At 39.4% G+C, this 16,140-nt stretch overlaps 1 protein-coding gene across 3 annotated transcripts in view; it reads left to right on the plus strand.

Annotated features, from left to right (window-relative positions):
* adam15 (ADAM metallopeptidase domain 15) overlaps positions 1–14,081 on the plus strand; it is a 105,403-nt gene extending 91,322 nt beyond the window's left edge. Inside the window, exons 21-24 of one of the 3 annotated variants that reach the window (XM_066721643.1) lie at positions 6,163–6,228; positions 7,750–7,818; positions 8,203–8,351; positions 13,022–14,081. In XM_066721643.1, coding sequence (XP_066577740.1) covers positions 6,163–6,228; positions 7,750–7,818; positions 8,203–8,351; positions 13,022–13,088 — 351 coding nt within the window. In that variant the 3' untranslated portion in view covers positions 13,089–14,081. The remainder of the gene's footprint in view (positions 1–6,162; positions 6,229–7,749; positions 7,819–8,202; positions 8,352–13,021) is intronic. The other 2 variants (XM_066721644.1, XM_066721645.1) reach the window with 2 other exon arrangements.
* Positions 14,082–16,140: the final 2,059 nt, after the last annotated feature.

The following is a 16,140-nucleotide window of genomic DNA, read 5'->3' on the forward strand; positions in this document are numbered from 1 at the left end:
AGAACAGAATAGAACTACAGAGTCATGATATATTATCAGGACTGAATTTAACGTAATGGTGGTTTTCAGTGGCCATGAGTCTTGTCATGTTGTATACAATCTAATTACAATTAAAAGGTTTTTGTTTGTGTTCATGTTGTGCAGATTTCCATGGTTCTGCACAGCACAGCTACACAATTCCACAGAGCAGCACAGATCTGCAGAAGTCTGCACTATACAAACGTGACCACAGATCTCAAACACCACATTTAATTAACACATTCACTATTCACTGTGACACCTTTTTGTGCAAGTCTACAGTTATGATGAAATTATGAATAAGTCAAACAGGTAGCAAAATGTTATGTTGGGTGTACCAGAGAATGAAACACATACCCAAACATGGCCAAAGCATGCACCTTTTAAAATGATAGGTTGCGAATGTAACCCCCGGTTATCTGAAAAAGGAAGCAGTGCCCAAGGGGGAGGGGGGAGGCATTGTCAACGCACTTCCGTTGGAACCCAATCGAAACATCTCTATATTAATATAGCATTATAGTTGTTACAGCAGCAAATGGTAGTTACATCCATTTTGGGTACCCCAAACTCCCCAAGAACAAGCAGGAACTAAAGAAAGCTGCAGTGCAGGCCTGGCAGAGCATCACCAGGGAGGAAACCCAGCATCCGGTTGATGTCTATGGGATCCAGACTTCAAAGGATTTGCAACCAAGTATTGAAACTCACAATTTAATTAATGATTGTTCATTTGTCCAATTACTTTTTAGCCCCTAAACTTGGGGGGGACCACATATAAAAATGGGTGTAATGCCTACCCCGTTCACCTAATTTGGATGTAACTACCATCAAATTAAAGATGAAAGTCTACACTACATATTGATTGTTTTCTTTCAAATCCATTGTGGTGGTGTACAGTGCCAATTGTGTCACTGTCCAACTATTTATTGACCTAACTGTATAAGCTGAAAAGCAGGGTTAAGCCTACATTCTACCTATTGAATTTCAAAAGATGTGAAGCTATCTAATGGCTTAGTATATAGGCACAGGTCTATGTGGTAGATGGTGGCTAAGCCCTCATTGCAGCCTGTTGTACGGGCCTTCTGGCAGTAAGAGAAGTCATTAGGGGAGGCTTCTACTAATGGAATAGTGTCATCTGGTCTTAACCAGGTTTCAGTCAAGGTGAGTAGAGCCCTGCATTTCAGCCCGAGCCCGATGGGCCCTGACTTATGTACGCCCCTTGGGCCGGGCTTTGGGCCAATTTTCACGTCATAGTTTTAGGCTCCTCCTCCTTTTTATATTTTAGACATTAATTAATTAAAATAAACTATGAGAAGTTGATGATGGTAAAACAAACATATAAAGACGTTTTATAACCTATCACACTGACACGCATGACAGTCTTCTCACGCACACACAGGCATACAGGTTTCCCACGGAGAGCATGCTACCACGCCTGCGCAGACCGGCTTGCACGGTGTTAGTGTCCCCGCCAGCGGCAGCGGCAGCAGCGTGTCTTCAGCTGGAAGATACAGAAGAAGCAGGACTGGACTGAAACAGTCCACTGTGGATGCTGTGCTTTTTCTCCACGATGCTCTGTAAGAGACTGTTCTTCTGGCTGTAGCCATGTTAAGACTAGGAGGCTGTCTTGTTTTTCGTTTGATTGGACTTTATTTTCATTAGTCTAACTGTTGGAAACTATTGGAAAAAAGAATGGCCATATTCTGTGGTGACGCCTTGATTTGTGAGGTAAGATAACCTGCGTGTTTTATTTTATGTGTTTAGATCGTACAGCCCATTCGTTCGTTTTTCCTCACGCCGTTGCGAGCAGCAGAGCAACCTGGTCAGCTTGTCAAAAATGCCTTTTTATTGTGGTGGTGATAAACATTTAAACTAACATTGTGTGATATGCTTGAAGTGTTTTATATCTATGGATTTTATTGTAGGCAAGTCAAGTGTTGATTTGAGAGGCTAAATTGATCAAACGTGATCATCTCACTGTCGGCCGCTGGCCGCTTGGTCGTCACTTTAAAAAACAAAAACTTTAATTTAACAAACATAAAATGCTCCAAACATTTTTCTAAATTAACTTAATAAAGAAACGAAAACAAATATAAATACTTTGCCATTAAAAACAAAACTGAACTATTTTAATGGCTGCAACAGTAGGATAGGCTGTGTAATGAAAAAAAAAAAAAAAAAAACACGGGCTCCAGTCAGACTCGGGCCGAGATTGTGATCAGCTGTCTGACAAGGGCCGGGCTGGGGCCTGGATTTGAGGCCCGTGCAGGGCTTTAAAGGTGAGTATTATTATTTATTACTATTATTTTTTTCTTAGCAGATGCCCTTATCCAGGGCATTATAAAAGTGCAATACAGTCTAGAATTACAGATTAAAGCATAGTACAAATTACAAGTTAAAAATTACATAAGTGCATAAGAGAAATATACAGTTACAAGTCCTACATCCTAGATTTGTGAGCTAATAATTGCAGACAAGATGTGAAGTCATAGTTAATAGCTCAGCGGAAGGGGACATAGGGGCAATCAATATAAGCAACATGAGTACTAGCAATGTAAAAGCAAGTCGTACGATGAAAACTAGATTTACAGTGCAATTTAACAGGATAGCTGAGCCCCACAGGGAAGTTGTCAGAGACCAGGAATGTTGTTCCACCACTTAGGGGCCAGGGATGAAAAGGAGCGGCTCTGGAGGAATGGGAGTGGAGAGGAGGCAAAGTTAGTCTTCTGGCACCGGAAGACCAGAGAGGTCTGGAGGGGATGTACTGAGAGGTCAGGGTCTGAAGGTAGTTCGGTGCAGTCTGGCCGAGATAGCGGTAGGTGAGGGTCAATGTCTTGAACTGGATACGTGCCAGGAACATCTATGTGCATGTCAGTTATGGTGTCATTTGGTAAAGCTGCTTTACTAGGTAGTAGATGCTTAAGACTGCAAGCTTATACATGGGACAAGTAGTGTGAGCAGGTAATTTCTGTTGTGTAATTTTAACTTTTATTAGATTGTTGAAGTAAGGGCTCCGAAAAAAAAATACTGTTTTAATAGGATAACTATTTATTTTATTGGTATTATACAGCTCTGGAAAAAATTAAGAGACCACTTAACATTGATTTCTGAACTTGTAGTTTTTCCAGAGCTGTATTTAATTCAGGACTGTACTTTATTGGATGCCCCCAAGCAGGATCGGGGTAAGGCTATGCTGGGAGTTACAGGTAGGAGTGTAGGACTGCAGCCTGACCTGTGCTCTGAAGAGTCACATTAAACAATTAGCTATATTATCAGATAACATTAGGGCTCTTCTCCAGTTGGGATGGAGCCCATCACTTCTGTATAAGCCAGGCCTTTCACAAAAACTTTCACAAAAATGAATTTATTTAATGCACAGCAGTCTGTCAACCAGCTGTTTTGAGAGGACAGCCTGCTAAAGGCATCATCCCATCTGTGTAATGTTGGTCTCTGATTGTCAATGTCTTATATAGCTAGTGCCAGCGTGAATAATCAGAGTAGAAGCTTTACTGCTGGGCAGTTTGTCTAATTTAGCCTCAATGTCAGAAACTCTGGCTCCCTGGAGGCATTGTACTGCTTATGCTGGTGACACACTCTTTATATTTCTAACTATGGAGTCTCCAATAATGAGCACCTTCTCAGCAGACAACACACTGAGGGGTTCGAAATCTGTTTTCTGAAACTGGTGCGCCGGAGCTCTAGCATTTGATTTCTGCTCCAACAATTCTGCTGTGACTGTTGAGCTGCCGGAGTGGGCCTCTCGCTGGTTACAGCAAGGCCAGGAGAATTTGAGGATGAATCTGGGTTTGTACAGACCAATTGTCAGTCTCTTTTATGTTTCTAAGAGTATCCACATGCTCTTCCAACACACATACTCGTTCTGCCAACTCCTGTAAAATTATTATTGTCGGCGGATCTAACCATGATAAACATGGACAGGACAAAGAAAAAGTCCATATATGTGAATAATTCAAAGAATCAATGCAATTTTAACAATATTTTTTATTTTGAATTCATTACTTATGGTGCTAATTTGAGCCCATATAAAAAACAAAAAAGGAGAACTGATTGATGCACCAATTTGTATGGCTTGTGAGAAGAAAGTTCAATTGACAACTGGAAACACCTCAGACTTATTCGGTCATCTTCAAACTTACCATCCAGAAAGTTTGCAGCTGCAAAAGAAGCACAGCGAAGTGCAGCTGGAATCCAGGAAAAAAGAATGAGTGCGTGTTAATCTTGGTGCTGAGATTTGATTATTATCAAAATAATGATAATAATGATGATGGTGACAACTTAATATGTAATAATGCATTGTCTACATTATTATATGTTGTACAGCTTGTGCAACTACTGAAATGCATTTCATTAAAAAAATATTTGAATACTTCAATAATCTTTACAGCTACAAATGCATTTTCACAGCTTGGACAGGGTTTCCTGCAGTGCAGCCTGGACAACCATGTTCAGTATTCAGGCCAACAAATTCAGTATTGGACTTACTTTAAAACCTAAAGTAGTGTAGTATAAAAGTGCATGTGAAAAATATAACTATCCTTTCACACTTCCCTGCTTCATCGAGGAGGAGAGCCAGTCACGGAGGGAATAGCGGATCTCCTGGTAATTTTCCTCTCCCGAGGTCCAGGGAGGTGCCAGGCAGTTCTATTCAAAATATATAATCAATTTTGCGTGCAGAGCATTTTGCGTGCAGAGCATGTATCTGCAAGCTTGTCAGAACTTTTTATTTAAAGCGATTTATTCATATAAATCTTAATTTATAAATATGTATACAAACACAACCATCATTAATTTGCTCTAATGTCACTATATTATACACATTTTACTATGACAGGAATATTTGTATTCCCCAGTGGATTTTTTTTTATATTGACACAGGGAAGCTTATTCTAGTTCATAAAATCATTTTGCGATTAAGTCCTTTATGAAGTGTTCATGTCTCCAAAAGAGGTAAATCTTTTGTCTTTGTGGTATTTTTATTTATTTTTTTTAAGTCCATGGCCATATTCATGTTTGATCGCTATATTAAAAAAATGGAGGCCTATAAGAAATGTTTGGGTTTATTGTGATATTTCTAGATCTAGTTCCAGTTCGTGTGGTCTCTTGTAACTACATGTACGATGTGTAGGCCAAAAAAAATCCAGTTAACAAGTCAATAGGTTATGCTTTGTTGTATGTGTGTTTTTTTTTTTAACTCTGTGGAGGATGGACGTTAACTTTGTGTGTGTGTGTTAAAAATCTATCCACAAGCCCTTGCCATCCCTCTCCTGTGCCCTTTTCAGGATGTGTTTAGGAGTTTCTAACTGTGTATTTGAAAGTTTTAGTCTTCTGTAATGTACATATTCAAGTTCTTCAAACCAAGACCTTATATTTGATCCACAAACGTCAGGTTTAATTTAAATACAATGTTCAATTTATGGTAGCAACAATTATCTTGTAGTTTATTTTGTTATTTTGGTGAGATGACATATTGTATTATTCATTTTATGTATTGTTTATTTTAAGATAAGGATAATTTGGACTTCGTTTTTTTTATTCAGGAACACTCCTCAATGCTGCTAGCAGCTTGATTCTGCCACTGGCTGAGGTGCCCTAGGGGGTTTGGTCAGATTACCATGTTAGTAGAGTATAATTTAAATGTGGGATGCTTTTATATTTTCTTTACTACTTACTCAAACTTGTGAAATGGTTGAATGTTCTTTCTTTTAAGACTAGACATGGCCTGTCCATGTTTTGGTTTTGAGCTTTAATACATTTTTTTGGTTTAGAGTGTCATTCATTTAGTTTAGGATAATTTAGGATAAGCTAGCTATTGCTTCTGTTACCAGTATGTAGTATGTATTCAGGTTTGTTATCATGATTTATGGAATATGGAAAAGAACAATTACAGGCAGTTTCTATTTGGTCTTATTGAATCTACAATTTTTTTTAACACATTGAGAAGTGCCCTTCTAATTATGCTCTGGGAATGGCTACCTAACTGACAAATATTTATCTTCTTCTTGACACTGAAACATTGCACTTCAATCTAATACCTGAACACTTGCATGTTTATTAACCTGATTGTCTCATGCATGACTCACTTGCATGCCATTCTTCTTTTTTCGCTCTATCTCTGTCTTCTAACAGGTTCTCAACAGACCTGCCCCTCCTAGTAAGCCTCTCCCACCTGACCCAGTGTCAAGAGATGTCCAGGTAATCTTGCTCCATGCCAAAAAGGGGCAAGCAATGGAGAGTTTCCATTAATTTATTAAGGCCAGTGAAACTAACTTCGTAAACAACTCAAATTAGCCCTTATTTTTCATTCTACTATCCCTGATATTCAGGTAAACAGGCTATTTCTTTAATTTGTCACAGTCATTTTCCATTATCTTATTGACAGATGCCACATAATGCTACAGAATTTTGTCTTTGGGCTCCTGAGACACACATCCCTGTGGTAACTTAACATGTGAGACAAGAGTTAAAAGACATCTTTCTCAGGTGGAATTGTTTAATACTGTCTGTAAATATTCAGCTGAGAATGAGTCATTCAGACGAAAAATATATATACAAAGGATACATCGTTCTTATTAACATAAAATGCCAAGCGGGGGGGGGTCATTATTCAAAGCAAGATATCATTCATGCCTTGTGGGAAATTTAAAACACCTTGGTTCTCCTTTCCTATGCAACAAAAATTAATTAACAGCCATTCAAGCCAATGATACAATTACCAATGATAGTTTTAAAAGTAGTATTAAAGAATGTTAAAGGCTTCTTAGTAAAATACTTCTACATGCTTAAAGGGAAACTTTAATTGTTCCTAAAATTATTGCTTTATATGCAACATGTTATATGAGTAAAGTATCTATCAATTCAAGTGCAGCCTTCACCACAATCAAATACCTCAAAGGAGAGGGCTCATGATGTAATATTTTATCATGAATCAGATAGAGAAGCGACCATATGGCACTATGTACACCATGACACTTTGAGACAGGATGGGCTTTTAAAGATGTCTTAATCAATATCTTAATCGAGCATTATTTACATCATTGCTAAATTGCGAAAATCAGAAAAGTCATGAAAATCATAAAAAAAAAATGCATTTTATGCACGTTTGATGGCCCCATCACCCTATTGTTCCAAAGGATCCATTGGTTTGCACTCATAAAAAGTGTATTTCATCACACAGAACTGTCGCTATTATTTAACATTATTATTTAATTTGGGGGACTGACATGTAGGCTACAGCTGAGTGTGAACTGGGCACACTCTTTGGAGAATGTGTGTGTGCAGTTCGAACTCCACTGTAGCCTACATGGCAGTCCCCCAAATAAAATAATCATTAAATCATGAATAATCATAAATTGTGTCTTGAAGGAAGTCTTTGAATGTGAAATTTTGCCTCAAAATACTTCCTCCATATGACAAATGTATGCATGAATTGCCAAAAGCAGTGGCATCTCACTGATATGATTAAGTGCTTGCAAAGCACCTGGTCAGTATCTGGGGTGATCAATGCATGAAAAGCTGATGGTTCTTTTAATTATCCATAACAATACATTGCGTTGCATTTCTTGCTTGGTTCAACTTGTTTGTGGTCTGATCCCATAATTTTTTTCTCCACACAAATAAAGCACACTGCAATATTAGGACTGTTGAAAGCAGTGGAAGCAAAATTATTGGTCTCATTCATTATTGTTTCTCTCTGTCCCTCGTCTGGTGTTTCAGCTGGCAGTGGAGCGACCAGCCGCTCCAAACAAGCCTCTACCCCCCGACCCTGTCCTCAGAGACAGCCAGGTATAGCTGTGGCTTGGGGGGGAGGTCAGGTATTAACACTGATCTACAGTAGTCGTGTTTTGATTGAAGAGCCTTTGATTTTGTAATGTTCAACTACATAAACTCAGTATGATCCAATAATCTTGCTACATATTTTTACAACCTCAGTTTACCTTTGTGTACTGTTGCATTATATATCAAAAAAATTAATTGAGCATAACTACATACCCTTCGTACACTGAACAAAAGTGAATACGCTGTGATTGAATGTGTCACCTGCCTCCTGTATCTTACTATACTTTCTAATGCTATTTGCTTGAGTAAAAGGTGGTCCACAAAATGTCACATTCCATAACTATTTTTGTTGTGTTCTACTATCTCAACTTCTTTCTTTCTGTGTTCCAGATATTTGCACCTGCCAAACCACCTCCACCCCGGAAACCACTACCTGCTGACCCTCCTTTACGACCAGTTTCTGCAGTCTCACTGCAACATACACCAAGTGTATCATCAGTTCCCACCTATGGTCCACATGTTGCAGTTGTTCCCGCAAGGTTAGTCAATCGAAGTGTAATATATGGCAGTATAATTTATCATAAATATTCTTAAGTAAACCTCTAATATCATTTCAAATCTGAAATCAAATTGCATTGAGTCTTCCATCTAGGTGAAATCAGCACTTTTTTTTCTTCCTGTCGACAAAAGTGACATAGAAATTAGTTTTTTGGACTGTGCACAGAAAACAAGTATAGAAAGCTATTCTTCCACTTGCTGAACATGACTGTGCTGAATGCCTTAATTTTCCACCAAATGGCATCTTATTCTTGTTTGGTTAGGGTTCAACGGGCACCTCATTACAGAAGCTAATGTTTTGTTTAGTGCTTTTATTTTGCAGGTTTAATCCTCAATAGTATATTAGCACAGTGTAGCCTTTAGAACTCATGCGCAAAAGGGTTAAAAATCACAAAAGGAAAACATTGTTGTACCTAGTTGGGACAGTATGGAAAATGCTAATATAAACAAAGAGCAGTGATTTGTAAATGTACTTTGACTTGTATTTAAACAAAAAATGTATAAAGACAAAGTATTTTATGTTTTACCTAATCAACTGCATAGTTTTTTGAAGGTAAACGTTTATTTTGAAATTGATGCATGCAACGCGTTCCAAAAAAGTTGGGGACAGGGGCAATTTAGGACTAATAGCGATGTGACAAGTTGAAATAAGAAGGTGATGTGAAACAGGTGAGGCAATCGTGTAATCATAGTATATAAGGAGTGAAGAGCTGTTATTAATGTTTTATATAAACTGTATTATGTTTTATATTAATAATATGCAGACCAAGCAAAGTAAATGTATTATTATTATTATTATTATTATTATTATTATTTTTATTTTTATTTCTTGGCAGACGCCCTTATCCAGGGTGACTTACAACATAAGTGCAAAAATACAGAGAAGTACAAGGCAACAATCATTACAAATTCAATTTAGCTAAAACATAGCAATTCAAAATAATACATTTTACAAATTCCAATTACAATTTACACAAGTACAGTAAGAGACTTCCTACATCCTGGACGGTGAAAGCTAAGTGCTGTCAAGATGTAGAGTTACAGACTAGGGCTACGGGAAAGGCAGCAAGGAGGAAAACAATCAAGAACGCATGGAGCATAATAAGCTGAAGTGCTATCTAGCAGGGATAGAGGACTAATATTACAAGTGCTGTCGGAAGAGATGCGTCTTGAGTAAGCGCCGGAATGAGGTCAAGGACCCTGCTGTTTTGACTTCGGTGGGCAGGTTGTTCCACCACTTAGGGGCCAGGGATGAGAAGGAGCGGGCTCTGAAGGAAGGAGAGTGGAGAGGAGGCAGAGTTAGCCTTCTGGCACTGGTGGAGCGCAGTGGTCTGGAGGGGATGTATGGAGAGACGAGTGACTGAAGGTAGCTTGGTGCAGTGTGGTCAAGACAGCGGTAGGTGAGGGTCAAAATCTTGAACTGAATGCGTGCCGCTATCGGGAGCCAGTGGAGGGAGCGGAGCAGTGGAGTAGCGTGTGCGAATCGTGGCAGAGAGAATACCAGACGAGCCGCAGAGTTCTGGATGAGCTGGAGTGGGCGGGTAGTGGATGCAGGGCAGGCCAGGAGGGAGTTGCAGTAGTCCAGGTGGGAGAGGACCAGTGACTGGACGAGTAGCTGAGTTGAGTGGTCGGTGAGGAAGGGACGGATCCGGTGTATGTTGCTCAGGAAGAATCTGCAGGTGCGCGTCAGCGTGGTGATGTGCTGGGAGAAGGAGAGCGCAGGATCGAGGGTGACTCCTAGATTTTTAGCAGAAGAAGAAGGTGAGAGTGTGGTGGATTCCAAGGGGATCGAGATGGGGAGGTCAGCAGAAGGTGAGGAAGAGTGGGGGAAAAAGAGGAGATCTGATTTGGAGAGGTTGAGCTTGAGGTGGTGCGAGTGCATCCAGGCGGAAATGGCAGACAAGCAGGAAGAGATGTGTGAGGGGATGAGAGGGTCAGAAGAGGGAAAAGACAGGAAGATCTAGGCATCATCAGCGTAGAAGTGGTAGGAGAAGCCATGGGAAGCGATGAGGGAGCGAGTGTAGAGAGAGAACAGGAGCGGGCCCAGGACGGAGCCTTGGGGAACACCTGTGAGGAGAGGTTGGGGGGTGGATGAGGACCCTCTCCAGGTCACTTGGTAGGACCGGTCGCTGAGGTAGGAGGAGAACCAGGTGAGAGCAGTCCCAGAGATCCCAAGGTCAGCGAGGCAGGAGAAGAGGATGGAGTGATCGACGGTGTCAAATGCTGCAGAGAGGTCAAGGAGGATGAGTACTGAGGAGAGGGAGGCTGCCCGAGCGCGGCTGAGGGAGTCAGTGACAGCCAGGAGAGCCGTCTCAGTGGAGTGAGCTGTGCGGAAGCCGGATTGCAGAGGATCAAGGAGTGAGTGTTGGGACAGAAAGTCCGAGAGCTGATGGTGGACCGCCCACTCGAGAGTCTTGGAGAGGAAGGGAAGTAGGGAGACAGGGCAGTAGTTCTGAGGAGAGGTGGCATCAATGGTTGGTTTCTTGAGCAGTGGGATGACAGCAGCTTGTTTAAATGCAGAGGGGAAACAGCCAGAGAGGAGTGAGGAGTTGAGGAGGGAGGAGATGAAGGGGAGAAGATCAGGAGCGGTTGCTTGGAAGAGACGAGAAGGGAGAAGGTCCAGGTCGGATGTTGTGGGTTTGTGACGTAGGAGAATTTGTGACGTAGGATTATGGTAGCAACAACCACTTTGCAAGTTGTTCAGGGCATACCCTCTAGACATTCCTGTCAATAATAAAATGATCAAACTGCAGAGAGAGAGAGAAGGCCCACAGCTGTTTGTTAAAAGTCTGTTTGTGGACTTAATCTTTTCTCCAGATAGGCAGGAACTGTTTTTGTTAATGAGCGATTGACAGTTGTTAAATAAGATCCGTGGGATCGGACCTTTCCTAGTATATCAAAGGAAGACATCTGTTATTTGGATCCCACACCTCTTCCGAGGAAGACTACCATGAACATTACAAGGGTCAGAAATCTGACCTCAAGATAAAACTCTGGGAAACCAGTGATTGACCCAGCCCACAGACCCACATGTCTTGCAATGTATAAAAGCTGTATACTTTTGTTATTCAGGAAGAGTCCTTACTGAGGTGGGAAGCTTCCATGTCGGGCCCCTTCCAGGCCTGGCATGTTAAATAAATACCTTTTATCATCTATGCATCAAGACTGGGTTCTTCAAGGAGCCTCCAAAAAAGACTTAGTCCTTCAAGAGCAATGATGGGTTGAGACTCGCCAATCTGCCAACAGATGCGTCAGCGAATAATCCAACACTTTGAGAACAACAATCCCCAAAGACAAATCGGTAGGATTTTGGGCATTTCACCTTCTACAGTGCACAATATAATTAAAAGATCCAAGGAATCCGGTCAAATCTTGGTGCGTAAAGGGCAAGACAGAAAAAAACACTTCTGAATGCGTGTGATCTCCGATCCCTACGATGTCACTATTAAAAACCGTCATGAGTCTGTAATGGATATCCTGACATGGACTTGGGAATACTTTGGTAAACCTCTGTCAGTCAAAACCGTTCACTGCTGCATCCACAGATGTAAGTTAAGGCTTTACTATGCAAAGCAGAAGCCATACATCAACACTGTCCAGAATCGCCACCGACTTCCCTGGGCTCGGTCTCATCTGAGATGAACAGTAGCACAATGGAATCGTGTTTTGTGGTGCGACAAGTCAACATTTCAAATAGTTTTTGGACAAAACAGCCGCTGTGTTCTCCGGGCCAAAGAGGAAAAGGACCATGCAAGCTGTTATCAGCATCAGGTCCAAAAGTCAGCGTCTGTCATTGTATGGGGGTGTGTCAAGTGCCCATGGCATGGGTAACTTGCACATCTGTGAGGGCACCATTAATGCAGAAAGATATGTACACATTTTGGAATAACATATGCCACCATCCAGACGTTGTCTTTTCCAGGGACGTCCCTGCATTTTCCAGCAGGACAATGCCAAACCACATTCTGCCCAGATTATAAGCGTATGGTTGCGTAAGCAGAGTGGTGCCAGCATGGCCTGCCTGCATTCCTGACCTGTCTCCGATTGAGAATGTGTGGCACATTATGAAGCGCAAAATAAGGCAACGAAGGCCCTGTGCAGTTGCACAGCTGAAGAAATGCATAATGGATGAATGGGGGAAAATTCCACTTGCTAAACTTTACCAAATGGTGTCTTCAGTGCCCAGACACTTAATAAGTGTCATCACTCAAAAGGTGATGTTACACAGTGGTAAACAGTCGACTGTCCCAACTTTTTTGGAGTGTGTTGCAGTCATCAGATTTGAAATAAGTGTATATTTTCAAAAATAAATTAAATTCACAAAGTGAAACATCAAATAATGTGTTTTCAATATAGTACAGGGTGAATGGAATTTTCAAATTACTTTTTTTGTTTGTTATTTTGCATTTTCCATACTGCTGCCAACTTTTTCGGAATTGGGGTTGTATTACTGACACTTCATAGTGAAGTTATTATTATTATTTTTATTTCTTGGCAGACGCCCTTACAACATAAGTGCAATACAAAGTTGTATGTAATTTAAAACGTATAATACAAATTGAAACTTAAATTAATAATAATAATAATAATAATAATAATAATAATTGTGCATTGTAAACACGTTCATTGTAATCTCTTTCTCTCACTACAGACGTGCCCCTCCTCCTCCAGTTGGGGACCCACAACTATCCACAACACAGCCCCCTCATCCATTGTAACTGGAAACTGGATCTGATAGCACTGACTGCACTAATGGTGAAAATGTTTTGGACTCCTCAGAGCCTTCTAATCAAGCTCCTCTGGAATGTTCTACTTTGCTAAATTGATTGTCTTCTTTAATACATCTTTCTTCTGATTTGGAAGCTGCACTGCTTGGACACTTTGTTAGGACCTGAATATGTATTGGATTTGGTTTTCATCAGAACTATTATTATTGGATGTATTAGGTATGTCATGTGGTTCTTATAATCATGTGATGCTTATAAATTACTTTGGAGTGGCACAAATGTAAACAGCTTACCTGGAACAAGAAGTGAAAAGCTGTGATACTGGGTGCATGAGAACTGATGTCAAAGGTTTCAAAGTTTACTTGGATTATCTTTTGAGTGCACTGGCAAAATGAAGGTGAAGTGGACACTGTGACCTATATTTTTTCTGTATATATAAAAAATGTCTAAACATCTACCAGCTACTCAGATATAAGTGATCAACACATGTCAATACCCGACATGGATCATATGAACAGACTGCTTGAAGTAAAAAACAGATCCAAAGAGAAAGCCAGGAAGTTGCACAATAATACCCAGGATTAAGTTTATGCTTCCCTGCATTTGATTTTATTTGGTTCTCCATGAAAAAAAAATATATAAATAAAATGCTTTTGTTTGTTTTTGTTTTCTGTTTCTGTTTGTATTTAAACATGGGAGTATGAAATGCAACTGTAAATTCACCCTTCCTGTAAACAGTATATTCAAAACAAGATTAAGTGATGTTTTGATTTTCCCCCAAAGGTAGGGCTCTGCATTTTATCACTTTTGTTTTATTCAGTTGTAGTTCAATTGCTTATGCCCTAGATGTCATTGCAACTACGTATAGTTATCACATTCACAATTATTAAATCAACACATTACGTTTTGATTAAGTAGAAAAATAAAAACATATTGTGATGAGTACATTAATTGATGTTAAAATAAAGTTGTCAAAGACATCAATTGAGAAGCATTTCATTGAGTGAATGCACACAACAATATCCACCTGGTGTTCTGTACACTAATGGGAATAATAAAATGTGTATTTGGACCATACAAGTCAACAATAGGACATTTCTGAAAAACACTGAAAATTAAAGGCTGACTTTGTCAGCTATGAGATGGTGTCCTCTAAAAACAATGTAAGGGGAAAGAAAGTTAAAAACAGTGAAGTTTTGTTGTTGTTGTTTTAATTTGACAGATGCATTTGTTTGTGCTAGTATTCCCCTGGGGGAAAAAAATATATAATCCCAAACTAAACATTTTTCAGCAAGCTTATAATAAATGTCAGACCAATTCCTCCAGCAAGACAACTGAGAAGGGAAAATCTACCACAAATTGCTGATTTGCACAATAATGTATAGTGATAGTATATCTGTAGTTACTGAAGAGTCTGTTTTGCATATTTTGTTTGTTGTCCAGGGACTGTCGAATACCTCTGCTGAATGTAATATTGGCCAATACACTTAATCTGTACCCTGTGAATTACTCATTGGTGGCACAGAGCGTTGTGAAATGTGCAACTGTATTTGAAGTTAAATTTAATAATGTGACTGGATTTGTCTCCGATAATGCCAGTTACATGACCAAGGCATATAAATTGCTTTCTTCAGGGTTTACTGGCAAATGCAATGCATTTTGCTTGTATTGCCCACATAATAGCCAATATCTGGGCAAACTTATTTTCCTGAAAGCAGACAAGCTGGTTCCAACCATTAAAAATATGTTGAAACACTGCCCAAGCAGAAAACTATGTTCCAAAGACATGACAGGAGCAATCCAACAAGAAGGTTGTACTTTACCCATAAAGTTGTCACCTGAGTCATGCATAACATGATGGGGTACATGGTATTCTGCTGCTGAATAAATTCAATATACATCCTTTTTTTACACAGATTTTGTGGGAAACAAAAATGAATATGTATGTTTCATATGCAACAACTTTGATGCTGAAGTGGGCCTTTATTTTGAGTTGTATGTCTGCTTTGCCTTTGATGGCAGAGCATTCAAGGTTCCAAACACAGACTATAATGACATCAATCCTGGAGCACCCAGGATACTTGACACAGATAAGTTTACACTGTTTTTATTTTAATTTTTCTCTTGGCAGCACTTAACAACAGCACAAAAAATTAACAATCGTCAACAATGGTGAAGGTCTGAATGCAAGGCACAAAGTCTAATCTAATCTAATCTAATTGCTGGATAAAATACCTAAAACATTCCCTAAATAAAAAACTGCCTTTAACACTAGAACCACATACATTTTGGACTACATATAACTGCCACACCCTCAAAATGTGCGACTGTGTGACGAAAATAAAAACAAAGAGTTGGATAAAACTTAATATGTTTACATATGAGTATCTCACATTATATGTTCAGAACAGAAACACTATAATTACAATGCAAATTTAAGTATTTTTGTTTTCAAAACAAGCGCATATACATAAACTAATGGACAAATGAAAAAACGAATAATAAACTCATGTAATAAACTGTATAAACTGGTGTAGAAATCGGTATGTACATATCTAAGCAGACTTATGCAATATAAAACATAAATAACCAGTTATGAAAAAAGCATAAAACTAAAATATAATATCTTATGCAATGTGTCTATTACAGCTGTGTACATGAAAGGAGAAAACACATTTTTCAACATTACAGTGCCCTACACCTAATACAAAATAATTAGCATTCATGGCCAAACAGGTGACTGAATCAAAGCATTGATCCAGCAACCTGGGTCTGCAACATGATCAGGATTGAATTCCAAAGGAAAGTTAGAATCTTGCTGAGCTGATCAGGTGCAAATCTGCTAATAACATAAATAATGATAATAAAAAATGATTTCTGGACAAGTGCAAGGTATTACATTCAGGTAACAAAAATGTCCACTATAATTACACTATGGGAGGAATAGAACTAGATGAAGTAACGCATGAGAAAGACCTAGGAGTCTATGTGGACACCTCACTTTCTCCATCCAAACAATGTGGGGAAGCAATACAAAAGGCAA

Source organism: Amia ocellicauda, chromosome 14 (assembly GCF_036373705.1).
Source record: "Amia ocellicauda isolate fAmiCal2 chromosome 14, fAmiCal2.hap1, whole genome shotgun sequence".
Lineage (NCBI taxonomy): Eukaryota > Metazoa > Chordata > Actinopteri > Amiiformes > Amiidae > Amia > Amia ocellicauda.